General features: G+C 38.2%; 1 protein-coding gene across 1 annotated transcript; it reads left to right on the top strand.

Annotated features, from left to right (window-relative positions):
* Positions 1-1,342: 1,342 nt before the first annotated feature.
* FAM188A (family with sequence similarity 188, member A) lies at positions 1,343-13,260 on the top strand (the record flags this gene model as incomplete). The annotated part of the gene is made up of 5 exons (XM_010293368.1): positions 1,343-1,415; positions 2,287-2,359; positions 7,460-7,547; positions 10,808-10,879; positions 12,186-13,260. Coding segments are annotated over 5 exons (456 nt in total), but the record flags the coding sequence as incomplete, so codon positions are not given.
* Positions 13,261-20,243: the final 6,983 nt, after the last annotated feature.

Here is a 20,243-nt window from a genome sequence, read left to right as displayed (position 1 = left end):
CCCCTTCCCCCTTCAAATCTAGTTTAAAGCCATCTCTATGAGGCCTGCCAGCTCATAAGCAAGAATCCTTTGCCCCTTGGAGTCAGTTGCACTCCATCTGCTGCGAGGACGCCCGGTGCCGTGTAAACCGCCCCGTGGTCAAAAAAACCAAAATTCTGACAATGGCACCCACCAGCCCCTGAGCCATGTGTTGATCAGATGTGCTTTCCAGAAAACAAAGTTGAAATGAACTGGAAATAAAAAGATTATGTATACTTTATGAAACAGTTTAAGGTAACTTTTTGATTTGTAACAACTCAATGTACTTAATACACTACGAACAAAAGCGTGTTTCCCAGGGTTTAGTGTTACTCAGAGTAATGTCAGTGCTTGCTATTTCTGGGGGTCATAGCAGGTAACATTACATTTTCACTTTGACAGGAAGAAAAACTATAGAGAGGGTATTGTGAAATGCAGTGTTTCCCTCTGAGCAAGTTCTTAATTTTCCTTTCTATGTGAAAAACAACATGGGTGATTGTAAATTTGCAAGAGGAGATGTAGGATTTAAGTACTCCTAGTGAGCAGGTTTTGGAGCTCTATCTTGGAGTTTCGTGTTCTATCTGAATATCAATTCTTTGTATCTTTTTAAACTAAAGAGTGTCTTGAATAGGTGCATTTCTTACCCTTTATGCCACCTTTCATTTCTCATTAATAACTTCTCAATTTCACTTTTTTTATAATAATGTTTTGGGCATAAAACCAGAGGGATATGCTTTTTGCTGGTTTTACAATAGGATATAGACATGTGCCTGTCCACGTATGTTTTGGAAAGCGTGATTGTATTTGATATTTTTAAAGTCACAGATTAATAAAAGCATTACAATATCTACTGTTGAAATCGTACTTTTTTAATGCAGTTAACAAATTTGTGTTCTGCTATTCTGTGCAATGGACTTTAAAAAATTCTCTCACAGCTTTCAATCTAAATAATTTTTATATTCTTCCGTATATGCACAGTACACTCACTAAATTTCACTGGTACATGTATATGTGTTTTCAGATACAAAGAATGATACTATATGTCTAAATCTCCACATAACACATGTAGTGTCCAAGTAGCTTTTGTGCCACAACATCTGCATGAAAAGACTTACATAAAATTTGTCTAGAAGTTTGTGGAATAATCTTTAATGTATTTCTTTATCAGCAATATTGCCAAATTACTGTAATTTTTCTTTTGTGTTTAAATTTGCATTAATTTAAGGTCCAAACTTGTGTAGTATGGCTAAATATTTCCTTAGTAACCTGTATCTTAATTAAGAATATTCTGAAAGTTTTCTTCTGGGTTTTTTTTCCTCTTAAGGATATGGCCCTTGTTGCTCCTGAAGCACCTTCAGAACAAGCTAGAAGAGTTTTCCAGACATATGACCCTGAGGGTAAAGGCTAACTTCTTGCTGAAATAAGATTTTATAATCAAAATGTACTAATTCAATAGAGAGAAATATTAATGAATACTGCATTGTGTAGGGTATCTCTTCAAAAATAGGACCATTATTTTCTAAAATTTGTTCAAATACTGCATTTTCAAATTCATTTTCCTTTCTGTGCCAGGGTAATACGCTGTTTACACCTGAGCTGATTAAGAGAGGAATGAAATAGTACTTAAGACAAGAAATTTTCAATACAGTAGTCAATCTACAAGTGAGATGAAGAAATTTTCTGAGAATTCTGTAGTAAGGGAAGTTGACTACAACACTGTGCAGTGGGAAGTAGTGTTCTTGCAGCATAAGTTTTTTAACCTTGTAATGTTGTTTGTAATTAACATAAAGCTTAAATATAATTTGATTGCTCTTATATTACATTTTCATAAATTAACTGATCCACTGTGATTGCATTCTTCATGAAATTTTGTTCTTGAATGTACATGGCATATACTGAAAATTTTCTTCTATTTTGGAAAACCGAGGATGTCTAACATTGAAGTATTATTTTAACTAAGCAAAAGGGAAAAAATTTACAGTTATTATCCCATGGTATCAAGTGGACACTGGTATAGAAATTGAATTCTTAGCAAGTATTAAGGTTCTAAGTGTATGAATGATAAACCCACAGTTTCTGTATTGCATGCCTCATTTTTTTTAAAGTGGGAGAGAAGTGTTTGAAAACTATATACCTTCTAGAACCCCCACCATTTGTTTGCAAATTTTAGAGATAAAGATATGCAGTATTTGTATTTTTTAATAAAATTTGTACTCCTAGAAAGCATTTTTTTGCTTTTCCTAATGAGAAGCTTTGCTACTCCTTCAGATAATGGTTTTATACCTGACACTCTGCTAGAAGATGTAATGAAGGCTCTGGACCTTGTTTCAGATCCTGAATAGTAAGTATAATAAAATTTAAATACTACAGAAGTATCAGTTAACCACGTATTAATTATAATTTAGGGGTTTTTTCTAGATTTTTTTCTAGCTTGCATTTTGGGCACAGAATGTTATTTTGAAGTGTTTAGATCAGCTTTAAATTAAATGGGAGGAATTCAAATTAAAATGTCTCTAACTTTGGTGGTCATAAGTAGAAGCAAAAAAAAGCCTCTGACTTATTGCATTACTATATATGAGGAGATAGTAATGAATAGATTTCTGTATGTTAATGAGGGTGAAACTGTGTGACAGAAAAGCCAAACCACCAAGGTACTCAGCAGCAGATTAGCATTGGGTTACCACTGGATCTGTCTACAGAGTTTGAAGTTGAAACTGCTTCAGTTACACTTTTGTTTCCACCAACACTCAGTACCTTGTAGTGTTTATAATTGTCATTTGTCTCCAGAAATGACACCTTGACTTCTAGGATTAGAGATAAAACTATCAAATGAAAAAGGTAATTTATTTTCAATTGGAAATAAATGTGGACAGACAGGACTAATATTCAGTGGCAGCATGGTGTCAAAGCTTACCATGTTTTGCCACTAAATGTTTAATGCAGAAGAGAGAGCTATGTGCTTGAACTTTCTTACATCACCAAAAGCTAGTTGTGCTCTTTCATAAGCATATGGTCTGGTTTATTGGGGTCTAAATCAGTTTTTCTGTAGAATGGCTGTGGAGACTGCAAGTTTACTTACCACAATGATCTGAAATTTGATTGTTGCCATTTTCTGTCCTTTCATATGTTATGAAGTACCACAAAGTTTACTGAGCTGTTCTCTGTGGAGAATAGGAGTGAAAATTGAAACCAAAAGACACCCAGGAAACTAAAACCAAAGAAAATACAAGAGAAAAAGGCTAGCATTCATATCATGTCAATAAATGGTGAAATCTGCAGAAGTTTTTTTTAAAGCAGAAAAAAGAAAAAAACCTTCATTTAATAGGTCTGAGAAGTTTTCTTTTGGCCTTTTTGTTCTGCTGCCTCAATAAATCTGCAGAAATCCTCTTTCTGCATTCAGCAGTTTTCCATTTGGCTGTTTGGCTTTCAGGGTGTTTGTGGCATAGCCTTGGCCTATTTTATTGTGTATAGCACAACAAATATAAATTCATGTAGGAAGAGTCAGTCAGAAGGCCTACTATATTGAAAAAGCATGATCAGACCATGGAATATTCAGTCTTGAAACATCTCCTCTTAAATAAAAATGTTGTCTAATACTACCGTCTTGAGGACCTACTCTGTTTTGGTTCTAGACGTCCTGTCAACTTAATGTGGAACACAGGTATAAATAACACATTTCAAATTTCATGCAGGCTCTTCTGGTTGTTTTTTGTTTGTTTATTTTTAAGTAAAATTAAAGGCATTGCTTCCAAGTGTACTATTTACATTTTTTAGTTCCAGAACTAAATGGAAATTCTTTGTGATCATCTAATCCAAGGCTTTAAGCTTATCAGAATCTCAAGATGAATAACGGTCAGACCTGCATAGAGTTTGAGAATTATAGAAGGGAAAACTTTGTAGAGCAGATGTGAATTAACAAGGTGGATTAGCCATTCCAGTACTGAATGCCGTTGCATATGATTTTAGTAAAATTTTCTAATCTTTTAGTAAATACATCTGAGAACCCAGCTCTCTTGTTTGTTTCTAAAAACCATCTGATACCTTTTAGGGCACCGATCTGAGTACATCTGTGACTCTAGGTTTAGCTGGTTTAAACCATTTTATCCTATCTGTCTATTTGACCAGTGCTGGAGGCTTTTGTCCCCACACAATTCTCAGCCATCAGTATCATCACCCCAACATTCATATACTCTTCAGTTAAGGTGCTAGACTTTGCGCTGAAGTGACTGAAGCACGTACACACACATGTTTTGGTAGCTCTGCTGTAGTACTGGTAACATTGAATGGTGTTAGCTATTTGCTGAATGAAAGAGCCTCAGCTGAAACATACAGTAATCAATTTTATTAAATCTCCCCTCCTGCTTGATTGATTTAATTTTTTACACTGCCCATACTTAAAAACTTAGTACAGCTCTGCATTTTTAAACAGTTCTTGTATTTCATTAGTGAGTATATAGCTTGCTTTAATTTTATTACATAATTTTAAGTGCATTTTCAAAAATATCCTCACTTAAATCTGCCTTGGTTCTGCTTACAAAAAATGTTTTTAGAACTCTGTTACAGCATTTCAAGAATTTGAGCATGTTTTAGACAGCTACTGAAATATCTTAAATTTTGTGCTTTGGGAATAGTAGGAGTGAGCAATAGAAGGATTAAAGTCCAGTATCTTGCAAATCCTCCACTGTAGTTTCACTTGAATAGTGAAAATGATTTTTTTAAGATATTAAGTTAACATAGTTTATAGGATATCACATTCAGTTTCATGAATTTTGAAATTTCTTTTCCAAGGGCCTTAACAGAGCCACTCTCTTAAAAATTGCATAACGTATTCTGTGTGTATTGAGGCAAAACCAAAAAGCAGCCAAATCATTTACTACTAGTACTATGTTAGGATGAAGAAAGGAAGCTACTTAAAAATGAAGACATGTAAGTGGTATCCAAAAGCATAAAATGCTTACATGCAACAATAGTCAAAAAAAGCTAGGAAAGACACCTTCTGCACTCAGCCCCCAACAAAAGACACCTAGGTGGTTAAAAGCCTAGGTGGTATAAAAGAGGCAGCTATGAGAAGCTAAGACTGTGTCTTCTGAAAGAAAAATGTAGTGCCTACACAAAAAACATAGGGAAGAATGTACCATTATGGAACATTAACTGTAAATACAAAATAAAGCAGAGTTAAAATCTTCTGATGACTGAGCTGCAAAGTTATAAAATAATTTTATTTCATATATATGTATGTATAATATAATAAAATATATTTATTATTATAAACTAATAGTATATTTTTTTAAGCCTATCAGAACCAGGAGACTTGCAAGAGGTCTGTAGTGCTGATAGGTGATCCCCAATATTAAAAAGTATTCAAAGTCAGTAAGAAAAGTGTAGTGAATTCCTCTTCATATTCACTGGGGCAGACAATAGGGATGAGTTCTCATCTTCACTGGGGAAGATTACAGGGAGGTTTCCACACTTCAGCCTTTTTATGGGTGGTCAGATTAACTAGGAATCTGGAGGTGTCAAGATAAGTAAAAAAACCCAAAATTCTGAAGAAACATCAGAATGAAATTGCTGAACTATTTTAGGTTACATACCACTGTAAAGTGTTCTGGTACCAGACAGTACCAGAATGAGAAGGTGACAAATGGACAATGGTACTTAGAAAAGAATTTGAAGGACAATCTGGAGGAAATTCACATATAAATGTTTCGTGTGTAAACACGGGATAAGAAGGAAGGTTTTCTTGTAGATAAATTAACTGATCAACAGATAAGAATGTCATTTTTTCTTAATGGAGGGGGATCATTAGAGGAATTTGACAGGAATTTGTGTTAAGTCTGTGAAGTTTGTCTTAGCACCAGTGAGGATTTGAAGGTAGGGATTAATATGATAGTTTGCTGCTGATACAAAAGTATTAGAGCTATTAAAAAATGGTGTGGAAGAGCAGCAGAAGTTACTGCAGGACAGGGTAACAGAGAAGTCTCAATACAGTAAATGTAGCTTGATTGCACTTGGGATAAAACAATCCTGATTTTATATACACATTTTTGGGCTGTGAACTAGATATTACCATTCAGGAAACAGATCTTAGATTTAAATTGATACACAGTGATAGACAGACATATGGAGTGGGATTTCTAGGAATTATGCCATTGTATAAAAGCATGACATTTCACTCCATCTTAATAAAAGAACATTGTAGAAAGGTATCAGGAAGGCAACGAGGCTAATCGAAACTACAGAATGGCATTAGTACAAGTAAGAACTAGTTTAGGACTATTCAACCTGGAAAAGAGAGACGACCATTGGCATGTACTAGAGGTCTCTAAAAGAGTTTCATAATAAATAGGGAACGATTTTTAATTGCTTCTCACAGTACAAAAATGAATTCAAACTGAATTATCAGGTGGCAGGTTCAAAATAGGAGGAGATACTTACTCCCAGAATCCATAGTGTAATTTTAATTTTGTGAGTGGAGTTTATGAAATGCCACATGTGTATATGGGTTCAAAGCCTATTAGGCACATGGATGGAAAGAAAAAATATATATCTTTGTGTTTTAGATACTGCCTCTCACTGAAGATGTCTTTGAGCAGCAGACTGCTGGAAATGGGGAGGGTAAACTAAGGATATCACTGTATGTTTGCCCTGTTGTACTCTTTTGTAAGCATCCACTACTGACCAGTGTCAGAAACAGGATACTGGGCAAGACGCTCAGTTGGTTTGACCCAGTGAGGACACTCTTGTGTACGGTACAACTTGTAACTTGGGCAAAAGGATAGGGAGATGCAAATAAATGTCTAAGCAAGCTGATGCCTGTAGAAATATATTGCTTAAACAGAAATAGAAAGTTACAGTTGCTGTTCATTTGTAGTGACCTGAAATTATATCGTATTCATGCAGTAAGACTTTCAGATTAATACTGTTAATAACTTTATTATTCATTGTTTTTGACTTCTTTGATATCAAGGACATGATGTAAATAAGAAATGTGTCTGTTAAACTTAATTTTATTTCAGTGTACTTAGAAAATCTTGGAGGCTTTTCAAATCTCCATTTAAAACCAGGTTGTTTGGTAGTTACGGAGCTGTATTTAAAAGATGACTGTTTTATGTATATAAGTTCCAGAATGCTTACAAGACAGCAAAACGCCTTTTGGGCTGTAAACCTGGTTTTAGATTATGTGGGTCTCAAATTATTTTACCAAATATGGTGGTCCTTCAGAATTATCACTTATTTAATTTAAAATAACAGATTACTTTTATTTAAAAATAACCATGTTTTGGCAACTTGCATGCCATTCTGGTGTAGTTGTCACTTAATCTTAAAAATAGAATACTATTGCTATACTTGGCAGCCAGTACTGTGGTAGCACAGCATAACTTAGTCATGCAAGAATAAAAATGTCTTACTCATACTTTTATATTCCATGTTTTTGTCACAGTGTAAACCTCATGAAGACCAAATTAGACCCAGAAGGACTGGGCATCATATTACTGGGTCCCTTTCTGCAAGAATTTTTCCCTGAGCAGGTAATCAATACAGCTTTAATGCTGCAGAGCACTGTCTATTCTGCTTGTCTTTGAGATTCATTAAACACTTCCATCAATATCACAGAGCTATTTTTAATAATAAGTATTGCATTCATTTGACACAGCTGACCAGCAAGTAACTTCTTGTATTACACAACAAACTGTAGACTTCCATTTTGCATAAGGTATCCATGATTTTGTCAGCTTTACATTGGAAGGAAACTCCATTGTAGTGACAAGTTCTAAAATTAACTTCAGGAAATATATAATCATTTTGCATACGAAATTGAACTGGTTCCCTACTCAAAAAGTTCATATGAGTTTCGTTTTTCTGCGAATAAATGACCATGCTATTTTTATCCATATTACAAAGGTCTGCTGTAATTGCTAGCGAATGGGAAAAGGTTACAAACATATTTAAAACTATTTTAATGTATATTTCAAATAATGTAAAATTTTTGACAGTGTAACAAAAAGTCATGATACAGCTGTGTTTAGCATATGTGGAAGTCAGTATCTGCCAGGGTTATGGAAAATTATTTTCAAATTCTGAATCTGTTCCATTTATTCATTAAGATAGCACCACCACTGAGAAGTGTGTTTTAACCTAACACTGCTGTCCTATTCTCCCCTTGCCCTGGGTCATGTTTTCCTGTCCTCACACTGCCTCCCTCCTGCCACCAGGAACCTCTTTGTACAGAAATGTGGTAAACCAGAACAGGGAACTGCTCCAGCTGAGAGCTCTCTTTGCAGGTTTATAGAGGCTTGTTCCATGGCCATGCAAATGCTTGTCTTGGCAGAAGAGAACGGGTTTCCCCAGGGACAGAAAGATAGGCTGGTGAGGCAAGAGAAGAGCTGAGAGAAGGCTTTTGTGGCTTAACATGTCATTGAAACTATATGGCTTAATTTTTACAACCAAGGAAATGTGAAACTAATAAAACGCCTACAGCAAGACTCTCTTTGTTAAGGGTTGTGCACCCAACTGTTTGGGTGTAGTATTCTATACTATGAAAGTCTGGTCATTCAGAAGACACCAGAACTTCACTGCCAAAGATGGTAGGGACTGAATATAAGGGATGATTCATCATCTAGAGGAAAAAGGAGTTAGACTGTTCATTTTCTCCAGATTTACAGAATTATATCTGCGTGGTGTATTTGCCAACTGCTTCTTTTTCCTTTCATTTGTATATCCAGAAGTGGAAATACCTTTACAATTGAATATAATTTAATCTTATTTCTTACAATTATATTACACTTGCAAATCTGGAAGACTCCACTGCTTAATTTTAGGCCCCAGATGCTTAGAATAAAGTTCAGAAAGCCAAAGCACATCCTCCATAATTGGCTGTGCCTAAACTGTCCAGTACTGTAGGCCATAGGTAGCTGGAGGGGAAAACAGCCGTCGTATGGGGCTGCTGCTTCTGTTGCCTATTGCTGGCTGCAAAAGGGCAGCTGGGGAAGGGAGCATAGTAGAATTGTGGGCAGATATCTGCCTTAGTCACCTAGAGAGTTGGTGGAGGACCTCTTTACCTGTTGTAAAGTTGGAGCCCCCAGGTCGATGCCTGTCCATCAAGTACTAACTCTCTGCTGCACGTGATTCCTCACCACTGTTTTGCCTGTGCTGTGGAACATTCGCTGGCTCCAGTAGAAAACATGGGAAAGTGTTACTGCCTTAAGAGTACAGTCTGAACAACCAGCATAGTTTGGACTGGGACCTGCCAGTATCAGTTAATGAATGAAGGCTGAGGGCACGGATATGCTGCCCAATCTGTCAGTGCTCTGTGAATCAGAGAGCAGGAGCCCTTCTCCATACGGACACCTCGTTCAGAATTCTTTCTGAAAGTGAAATTCTACAGAAATGAAGATGAATGTCTTTCTTCTTCAAAATACTGTGAGGAAATAGCAGATGTCAGTGATGGTTGGAACTGTTGATGTTCTCTTTTATACACTACTTGAACACTTACCTAGTGCTCAGGAGATCCAGAGATTCCTTCTTGCTGTGAATATTCAAGCCCCCATTCTTAACTCTCCTAGAAAGTACTAAACTCCACCTCAAAAGCAGGAAGGGATCTCAGCTTTCCCTTTCAAAGCTGTTGGCTTAAAAGAAAAATATTCTGAAATCATTCAGCCTGAGAGAGCAAGCCTGACTCTAGTGCTTAGGGCAGTCACCTGGAGAGGGGGATTCCTGAATTCCCCTGTAGCCCCTTTTTTGGGGAAACAATTACTGCACCAAATTCTTAACATCCATGGGACAGGAACTGGAAAGCAGCATTTCTTTTCCTTCAGACTGAGCATACCTTCCTCAGGGAAAAGAATGTGTGCTCTTTCTTTCCCAGCAAAGCTTGATTTTATTCATCTCTGTGAATAAGGTTTTATTAATCTCTTGATTTTATTCATCTCTTCTGCAAGTGGAGTCACCACTTACCTTCCTTTTCACCACCCTCCCTCCACTGAATAGCCTGTGAGCTGTGAAGTTGCTGTGAGAGACCCATACAGAGATAAGGTTTTGAGTCATTTAAGAGGAGAAAAATGAGTGAGGTCTTTTTGTAATCTGATGGATGTACTGTAACCGCAGCAGCTTTCTTCTCATTCCCGCCTTTACCTCCATATACTTAAAAAAGGGATAAGCTTTTGTTAAAAGAGATGTTATTACACCTGATTTGTGTTTACTGTTTCACTGAAATGCAAAGCTCTTCAGTCCTTTTAGGACTAAAGCATTTAAACACCTGAAATGGTAAAGGTTGACAACTGCAGTACATCTGCTGTTAGGCCTCAGCTGAACAGGTGTCTTCACAATTAGTTTACAATTAGGCAGGTGTGGGCATAAATAACTTTTTAGGTCTAAAATGGAGGGTTGGAGATTGGATCTGGTCCTTAGTAAATATTTAACATAGTAGCATCCAAACAGTCATAAATACACGTGAATGTGGCTACTACCTAAGGTGTCTGACTTGAAAAATTAGGACAGTTTCTACATAGTCAGTGCTGAAGTTTTAGCTTGAAGTGTCCAGATGAACACAGAAAATCGTGACTTACTCTCGGGGGTGTTACCCATTAATTTACTGACATCTTTTTATTACTTCTGATGAGAAAGGTAAAATGAACAAAATCTTCAAGATGATGTCACCTAAAAGAAATTGTACATTTGTACAATTTCCTTGAGTCTTCCTGTTTAAATGCATCTGTTTAGTTGTAAAGAGAAGAGACTGTCGAGGCACAGTGTATAAGTTACATGAAATTAACTGTCTTCTTTCTGCTAGGACTCCAGGGTTTCAGAGTCGTTCACTGTTTACCATTACAATGGACTGAAGCAATCTAACTATAATGAAAAGGTAAGATTTAAGAAACATAAATCTAGCCTTAATAACCATTAGTATGCAGAACTGACTCCCTGTGTTAAATTGTAAAACTGATGATAGTTACAGGCAAAATATTTTAATTTGAAACAGACTTTTTACAAAACTATTATTTTGATAATTTTCTTCCAAAATTATATATTTGGAATTGGAAACTGCTTTGTGCCCCTGATCATATTTTCGCTAGTATATTGGATCGGTTGACTAGACTGCATATCTTAACCTGTGTGTTTTAAATAGAGCACTTCTCATGCATTTCCATGAGAAGTGAGATCTGAACTGTAAAGGACAATGGAGCTGTAACACAGACAAACTGCAACTTTATAAGTAACCCTACATCTATTTTGAAATGTTTGGAATTTTTTTGTGAAGTATTGTAGTACTCCAGACCTACATCAAAAATGGATAGGTTTTGGAACCACTTAGTGGTGGTGGACAAAAATGACCTGTTTCATTTTCAGCGTTCTTGGAAGGAGGGGTATACATGACACTCCATGGCTGCCTCTAAGTTAGTTCCTGAATTAGCATTTAGGGTAGAAAAGTTTAAGGCATTAATAGACATAGGGAACAAAAATAACTTGAAATAAGAAGACTCTTTGAGAAAGTGTGTATACTCAGTCTTTGGAGTAGCTTGAAGTTAAGTCCTTAAAATTATCCCTGTAAAATGTCCAGCAGTTTCGTACCCCAAAATGTAGGCAAAAGCATTCAAAGATGCACTTCTCTTTACTGTTGAACACATATACATAATCAAGAAAATGTAAACAAATTTTTGTTTTCAAAGAATTCTGCTTATAGCATTTTGATTATTGTTTTATGAATAGAGCTGATTTGCAACAGAAGTTCCATGTTATAGAAAATTAGTTCCATAAAGTTAAGTCTAAGGAAGACTGTCCTTATAAAAATAACAATACCAAACCTTGCAACTACAACAGTAGTAGAAGATCTGTTGTCACAGAATTTTTGCATTGCATTTCCTAGATTTTTTTTTTTCCCCCAGTTTTGGCCTTTACTGTATATTGAATTAAACAGTCAAATGAATATGGACTGATCAGGATTTTCAGGCACTTGAGTCTAACAGATAAGGTTTTTTGATCTCATACCTCACTTAATTTAAAAAAAAAAAGTATATAAAACTTCATGGATTTGCTTTTTGTAGTTAAAAAAAAAAAGTATCATAACAAGTCCTGTCCTAACCCGGTGAAAATAATAGAATAGAGAGTTTTAAATAAATAGAGAGTTTTTAAACAAACATAGGCGGACATAATTGGATTTATTTTGACAGGTCATGTATGTGGAAGGCACAGCAGTTGTTATGGGTTTTGAAGAACCAATGCTACAGACCGACGACACTCCTGTGAAACGCTGCTTGCAAACCAAATGGCCATATATAGAATTACTCTGGACCACAGATCGATCTCCTTCTTTAAATTGATATGTTGTACATAAACATCATACTACTATCGAATGCTTGAATGGGGATACAAGAGTCCGTATTTGCTCGGAAAAGGGTATACTTTGACTGTGTGGAGTTATACACTGGTATCATTAATGAATTGTAAATAACGATTACAAACACTTTTTCAGTGTTAATTGGAATATTTAATTTTTTAATCAGATTGATTTCTATTATAATAGTTTGTCTTTTTTGGCCACTGTAGTACTGTTAATGTGAGTTATCCTAAAAAAAAAAAAGCCTACTTATAAAGTCTTAAGATTTGCCATCTCATGAAGATTTGAAAATCATCTGATATTGCAGAATCTGCATATTAGATGTCAGATCTTTAAAACATAAAACACATTCAGCTTCCTCTGGACCATATAGGCATGCTTTATTATTTAAATTATATTGGCTTACATTACAGTACCATAATGTGTGGACTAGTCTGGCCTTTGCACTGGATATGTTTTAATGAGTTTAAATTTTCTGCAGTTTTTCCTAAAATCTAATTTTACATAAAGAGCTTGCACAATGTGACATAAATATGATACATTTTTAGAAATATTAATTAGTATAATTCATAGATACTCTTTCTTGGCAGTTGTATATTACTGTGGCTTAGTTATCGGGCATGTTAAAAGTGAACACAAAATCTGAGGAAAAACAGATGTATTAATATTTATTTGAATTTGTATAAAAGAAATGTAAAAACATCGGAAAGAATTTCTTGTTCTATAATCTCTAACCTATTAAAACTTAAAATATTGCCAAATACCTCTTCTCAATTTGTCCAAACAGCAGTGTAAGCCAGCGTTATTGTATGTGTTAAGTGCATGAGAACATCTGTTATTACATTATTATATTCCTTTATTTATTACCAACTTGTTAGCCCTAAAATAAAATCTTTTCCTTGAATCATGATGTACTGTTTTAAGTTTTGTTTTAATCAGACTTGGTTTACTGCCTCTCTAAGATGATGCAAAGGGACTGTGGTTTTAGAAATGTCAGGTTTCAAGTTGAACACATCTCAGGAAAAAGAACAGCAAAAGATAATTTATTGCATCTTAACTGTGATTGCAGAGCCTATGCTATTGCCAGCAGGGCTGAATTTTGCATTCAGAATTCTTTACTTTTTAAAAAAATTATTTTCATGTGTGAATAACAGTATGACTCTAGAATGATCAACATGCAGGAAAAGAAACTGATTTGGTCAAAAATTAGGTTTGTAGTGTTGGGGAGACACCCGTGTTGGAGAATTTGCACTCTAGTAGTGGTAGAAAGAGAAAAACCTTTGCATGACACTTTGCAGATGTGTCCTCTGCAAGACTGTGTATCTGTTAGATTTACATCTGGAAATGGGTGAACAGTATAGTTCTATGGTGGGTTGGCCTTGGTTGGCCACCAGGTGCCCACCCAGCTGCTCTCTCACTCCCTCTCCTCAGCAAGACAGGAAGAGAAAATAGTTGAAAAAGCTCCTTATCTCGTCAAGATAAAGGCAGGGAGATTGCTCACCAATTATAGTCACAGGCAAAACAGACTCTTAAGTTTAATTTACTGCATATTAAAAATAGAAATAGTGATAAACAAAAATAAAACTAAAAACACCTTCTCCCCCACCCCCCTTCTTCCCAAGCTCAACTTCAATCCAGCTCCTCTACCTCCTCCCCACCAAGCGGCGTGGGAGAATGGGGAATGGGGGTTGTTGATCAGTTCATCAGACGTCTCTGCTGCTCCTTGCTCCTCACACTGTTCCCCTGCTCCAGCGTGGGGTCCCTCCCATGGGAGACAGTCCTCCATGAACTTCTCCAATGTGAGTCCTTCCCACAGGCTGCAGTTCTTCACAAACTGCTCCAGCTTGGGTCCCTCCATAGGTGCCATCCTCCAGGAACAGACGGCTCCAGCGTGGGTCGCCCATGGGGTCCCAAGTCCTGCCAGCAAACCTGCTCCAGCCTGGGCTCCTCTCTCCACAGGTCCACAGGTCCTGCCAGGAGCCTGCTCTGGCATGGGATCTCCATGGGCTTCAGGGCCCAGCTACCTACTCTGGCATGGGCTCCTACTCCTCCACAGGCTGCAGGTGGAGATCTGCTCCACCATGGAGCTCCATGGGCTGCAGGGGCACAGCCGGCCTTACCAAGGTCTTCACCAGCAGCTGCAGGGGAATCTCTCTGCTCTGGTGCTTGGAGCACCTCCTCCCTCCCCCTCCTTCTTCACTCACCTTGGTGTCTGCAGACTTGTTGCTCTCACATATTCTCACTCCTCTCTCCCAGCTACCACATTGCGTTTTTTACCCTTTCTTAAGAAACATGTTATCACAGAGACGCCACCAGCTTTGCTGACAGGCTTAGCTTTGTCCACCATGAAGCCAGCTGGAACTGTCTCTGCGCAATGTGGGGACAGCTCCTGGTGACTTCATCTCACAGAGATGCTGCAGCCCTGTCCCCCTCCCAGCTACCAAGCAAGTTCAATCAGGACTTGTTTAAAAACCTAACTTCTGAAATTACCATGACCATTCCTTATTGCAGAACTGACAGCAGTGTATCTTACCTCTGAGATTTCTTTTTCTGAAAAAATATTCCTTGGCAGATGACAGTAATTTCAAAGTTTCCTTAATTCATTTTATCTGACTCACTTTCCTTAGAACACAAATATTTGGTCTGGCTGCGTGGGCCTGATGCTAAAAGACTTGTGCAACAGTGGTACTGCTACTCAAAGGTGTATAGACAATTAATTAAGAGAATCTGCTTTAATCTGGACTGCCTGGCAAGTCTGAAACTTCAATTTTCCTAAAATGCTCAGGCTTGGTAGATTTTTGCTTTAGCTGGTTGTGCACATTAGAGATAAATGTCTTTAGGCAGACTTGCACTGACGTCTTGGAAGGTGACAATTCATTTTTCTCACTCTCTCTCCTGGATTCTGGTGTCTGTCTTGGCTTGTGCTAGAGTACCTCACAGCAGAGCTTGCACTGAATCGTAGCTTGAGTCTGTTACAATAAACAGCCTTTTTCTAGTCCACTGCCAAATACAATTTATGTTCTATCTCACAGGAAAAACAAAATTACCCATCTGTATGCTTTTTTATTCTCTCTTCTCTTCTTTGTGAGGATGAATTTTGGGCAAGGGAGTTCAAGATGGGCCTGGATGGAGCAGACGAGTGATGTGGGAGTAAAATCCATTTGGGTAGTGAAATGGTTATGGCTACACAACAGTTCATGAGCAGGAACAACCTCCATTCACGCAATGCATACTGTGGACAGCCAGCCTGCGGACAGCCACTCTGAGTACTCTTGATTGCATGCCAAGCTGCTCAGCACACAGGATCAGGCACGCTCCGGAGAGCCCTGTCAGACTCCCGTGTGGGTTTGCAGGGATTGTTCTGCAAGTCTGCTGACGGCAATAGCCTGCGAGGCGCGGTGTGAACGCTGAGCGCATTCAGAGTCTCCCCTGCAATGTCCCTGCAGTTACATCCTTTGGGGTCTCGCACGCTAAGCAGCCAGTCTGTGCCTTCACTGAGGTGGTAGATTGGCTCATTTGATTCTGGTTTACATTGGTTTAATGTGACTGAACTAGCTGATGCTTATAAATGAAGAAAAAAATAGTATTTCAGTGAGATCTCTTGAAAAGAAACATTTTTTTCACAGGCTATCAGTATAGGTTGGTAGAAGATTTAGTCTGCTCACTCTCAAATTAGCTTCAATGCTTTTCACATATTAATTACCTGTGCTAATATTTTTAACTTGGACATCATTCACAGAGATAAAGTTCAAAACTGAATGTTGAACATCCTTTGTTGGCATGTCATCCTGAATTCAGATCCCACGAACTAGCATTTGGGGGAAGAAACAAGGTCTTGTAGTTGTAAAGTCTAGTAGTCTTTTAGTAAAGTTATTAGTCTAAGGGAACCTATCAAACCTTAAAGTACAGTTTGATGAGTTTGATAATTCTTAATTGAATTGGACACAAGCAAAAATTGTCAGGCTTTTTATTCCCAAATGCAGGAGAGCATCAGTACATAGGTGAAAAGCACAGAAATGAGCCCCATAATGAACAAGGCCAGTTCATTGCTCTCAGACTTGTATATTGGCTAAAATTCATCCTTTTCAGTTAGGAGAGACAAGCAGGTGCTCAGATTCAGAAGCTGACAATAACCAGGCAGATGATAAGAAATTCATGCTCTTTGTAGAGCGCGGTCACATCCTCATTTTATCCTCTCGCTTTGCAACAGGATAATCAATACAAAATGTCTATATAATGGCTCCAATTACAGTTCAGGAGAAGGCTTCCTGCCTACAGAAACAAAACTAGGAAACAGCTAAGAAAAACATAAGCTTTCCTGGGGAAATTGGACACTTAGGCTTCTGTACTGCTGTGTTTTGAAAAGATTTAACAGTAAAATTGTCATTAATTTTGACAAGATTTACGTTAAAATCCCATATGACTCTTTGAAACAGCCTTCCTCTGCTAGCAAGTAGATTTCTAAATAATGACATAAATAAGATTAAAGCTTTCATAATAGAGCCTTCTATGAAATACTAATGTTTAAGGTTTGCTTCAACAAATTTTCCATAGAAGCTTTGGCTGATGTATTTTTAAGATTGGAAAGACCATAATGATATATTAACCTCACCAACTGCACATAATATAAGCTGTTGAAATCCATACCATGCATCTTGTATTTTTCTGTATAAATTATTTGGTCCCACATCTGACCTTCCACTTATTCTGTAGGGTAGATAATAACTTTTGGACTCTTGGATAAATGTTCTTATAAAAGCTCTCCATCCTGGCTCAAGGTCAGGTTCTAGAGCCTATTAAGACTTTTTAGTTCAATACTAAAAGCAGTTAATGTACTGGGCCATGGGCATGCTAAAGACCAATCTTCAGTCTACCAACAACTGGGGCAGCTGCTTAACTCTGGAGCAGTGCAGATCACAACATCCAGTCTGAAGTCTGAGGAAAGCAAGATCTGGAATCAGCTTCCAGTGATCAGAACAGGTATGGGTTACTTCTTAGGGAAACACTGCAGATCTGTCAAAACCCAGCAAGATCATTCTTTTTGTTTATCTCTTTGAATTGATTTGGAATATCTACACTCACGTCTCTCTTCTATACATGAGGAGAAACAAAAAGGAAAAGCGGAAGGGCACTGCTGTATGTTAACAACTCGGGGGTCAGAGGGTCTTGAAAGAGATTTCCTTCTTTTCATTCTGCCCTGCTCTCCATAGTTTGTAGCACTGATAGCCCTTTTTCCTTTTTTTTTTAATTTAGTTCAAAGCAACCAGGTTAGGTGGCATATATTTCAAACTGAAAGACAGGTACAAGGGGACCATTTGAGAACTGCCTATGTTCTTGCTATGCCCTTTCTGCTTCTCATTTGTGTCAACACTCACCTATCTCCAACTCTGCTAATTACTGAATTTGAACTCTGTTTTGGATAGATCTGTACAAGATGGATACAGCACCAGAATGTGCTGCCTTCTTACTCCCTGAGTGACACAGGTCTGGTGTGCTATCTGAGCAGTTCTCCGAGCCCCAAAGACTTCACTTACGATGCTCAGCACTGGAACTGACTGTTCTTGTGCTAAATAAGAGCAAGGCATTATTATTATTATTTAGCATAAGGCAGCACAAGTTTCAAATGCCTTCAGCTGCCTGAAAACTGTATGACTTTTAAGAGTAGGTATTAACCGTACAAGTCATTGAGGTACTTCTGAATTTATTAGCAGTGCTTAAATCTCTAAGAGATACTTGTTCAATATAAAATAACAAAATCGTATCAATGGTGATGTTTCACTCTAATAGCAAGAGTTAAGTCAAGTCAGTACAGTTATAAGGTGAGCAGATTTAAGGAATATTACAAGCCTGTGGGGACAGCTAAGGGTCACACAGTTAATGCTGGAAATAAACACACTGTTCTATTTTTGTGAACAAGAATGTCAGTCTTATCTCAATAATCTTGCCATAAAGCACTTAAAATAAAACAAACACAAAAGTAAAGAAACCAGGACCTCAAAACAAAACAAACTACTCACAGCTGCTTTCATAGGTATGCTCTACTGTAGCATGTTTATAAATGGGTTCTCTATTCTTTTAATATTTCTCTGATACTGTTTTGGACACTTCTGTATTCTGAATGCTGAAAAACAATCCTTTCTTCCTCCTAACACAGTTTATTAAATAGAAAATAAAATGGTTCTCCCTTTCTTCCTACCTTTGAGCTGGTCAGAAAAAATACAAATAAGAATACTGTCCTTTCAAGATTTGAGTGTGATGCCCCATTTAGCTTTGTGGGGGAAGGGAACGATTCAGTCAGAATCAGTTTTTATATATTCTTAACAAAACCAGCTAGAACACTATTGTGAGGCTTGCAGGGGCAAAAAATAGAATCCTAGAATCATTTAGGTTGGAAAAGATCTTGAAGATCATCAAGTTCAACCATTAACCTAGAACTGCCAAGTCCACCACTAAACCATGCCCCTAAGCACCACATCATATGTCTTTTAAACACCTCCAGGGATGGTGACTCCACCACCTCCCTGAGCAGCCTGTTCCAAAACTTGACCACCCTCTTGGTGAAGAAATGTTTCTTAATATCCAATCTAAACCTCCCCTGGCACAACTTGAGGCCTTTTCCTCTTGCCCTATCGCTTGTTACTTGGGAGCAAAGACTAACACCCACCTCACCACAACCCCCTTTCAGGTATTTGTAGAGAGCGATAAGGTCTCCCCTCAAGACTCCTCTTCTCCAAGGTAAACCATGCCATGCCCTCAGCTGCTCCCCATAAGACTTGTTCTCCAGACCCCCCACGAGCTTCATTGCCCTTCTCTGGACACGCTCCAGCACCTCAATGTCCTTCTTGTAGTGAGGGGCCCAAAACTGCACATAGCATTCAAGGTGCGGCCTCACCAGTGCCGAGTACAGGGGCACAATCACTTCCCTACTCCTGCTGGCCACACTATTCCTGATACAGGCCAGGATGCTGTTGGCCTTCTTGGCCACCTGGGCACACTGCCGGCTCATGTTCAGCTGGCTGTCAACCAGCACCCCCAGGTCCCTTTCTGCCGAGCAGCTCTCCAGCCACTCCTCCCCAAGCCTGTAGCGTTGCGTGGGGTTGTTGTGACCCTGGTGCAGGACCCAGCACTTGGCCTCATTGAACCTCATACAGTTGGCCTCAGCCCATCAATCCAGCCTGTCCAGATCACTCTGTTTTAAATTACTTTTATGAAGAAATTATGAGGAGCTTTCTACAGGCTCCATTCAATGCCACATGCAATAAAGTAATATTGGTCATTTCTGTGGGAAAAGAGGCATGACACCTGCTCCTGCATGGAGCTGTGGTAAAGGCCTATAGCAGTGCTTTCCATCACGTGAGTGTAAGGTGCCCTCATATTAAAACTTTATGTAGCCTGGCAAGCATTAGCAGAAAAACTTACAGAGGAATGCATTTCCTAATGTGTTCTGACCTGTGTGGCTGGGTTTACATCTTTCCTGTGGTTAGAAGGGGTTTTTCATTGCTGGGGTTTTTTTTAAGTAGTAGCCATGCTGGCAGTCACATAGCAATCTGATGAAGGTCTTTTTTTTTTTTTTTTACCATGCACTTTAGTTTCCGAAAAGGCATTTTCAAGTATCAGACTCTTCAGTTCAAACTCTTGAAAATGCTGGAAGTAGTGAGAAATTCAAGTAGAAACCACCGGCCTCAACTCAGCCGTTTTCCCTTGTGAACACAGCTGCCCAAACGCAGCCATCGGGTACCTCCGCTGGGCAGAGAGAGGGACGGGGGTGTCGTACTCGGCATAGGCTTCTCCCACCTCCACCGGCGGGTTTCCTTGGCGAGACAAATGTTTTCCCCAGATACAGCCCGGTTAGCGCACTAAACCGCCCCGAGCAGCGCCTCCAGACGGGATG

The sequence above is a fragment of the Phaethon lepturus genome, unplaced genomic scaffold (genome assembly GCF_000687285.1).
Source record: "Phaethon lepturus isolate BGI_N335 unplaced genomic scaffold, ASM68728v1 scaffold2448, whole genome shotgun sequence".
NCBI lineage: Eukaryota > Metazoa > Chordata > Aves > Phaethontiformes > Phaethontidae > Phaethon > Phaethon lepturus.
This window is presented reverse-complemented; position numbering and strand designations above follow the sequence as displayed.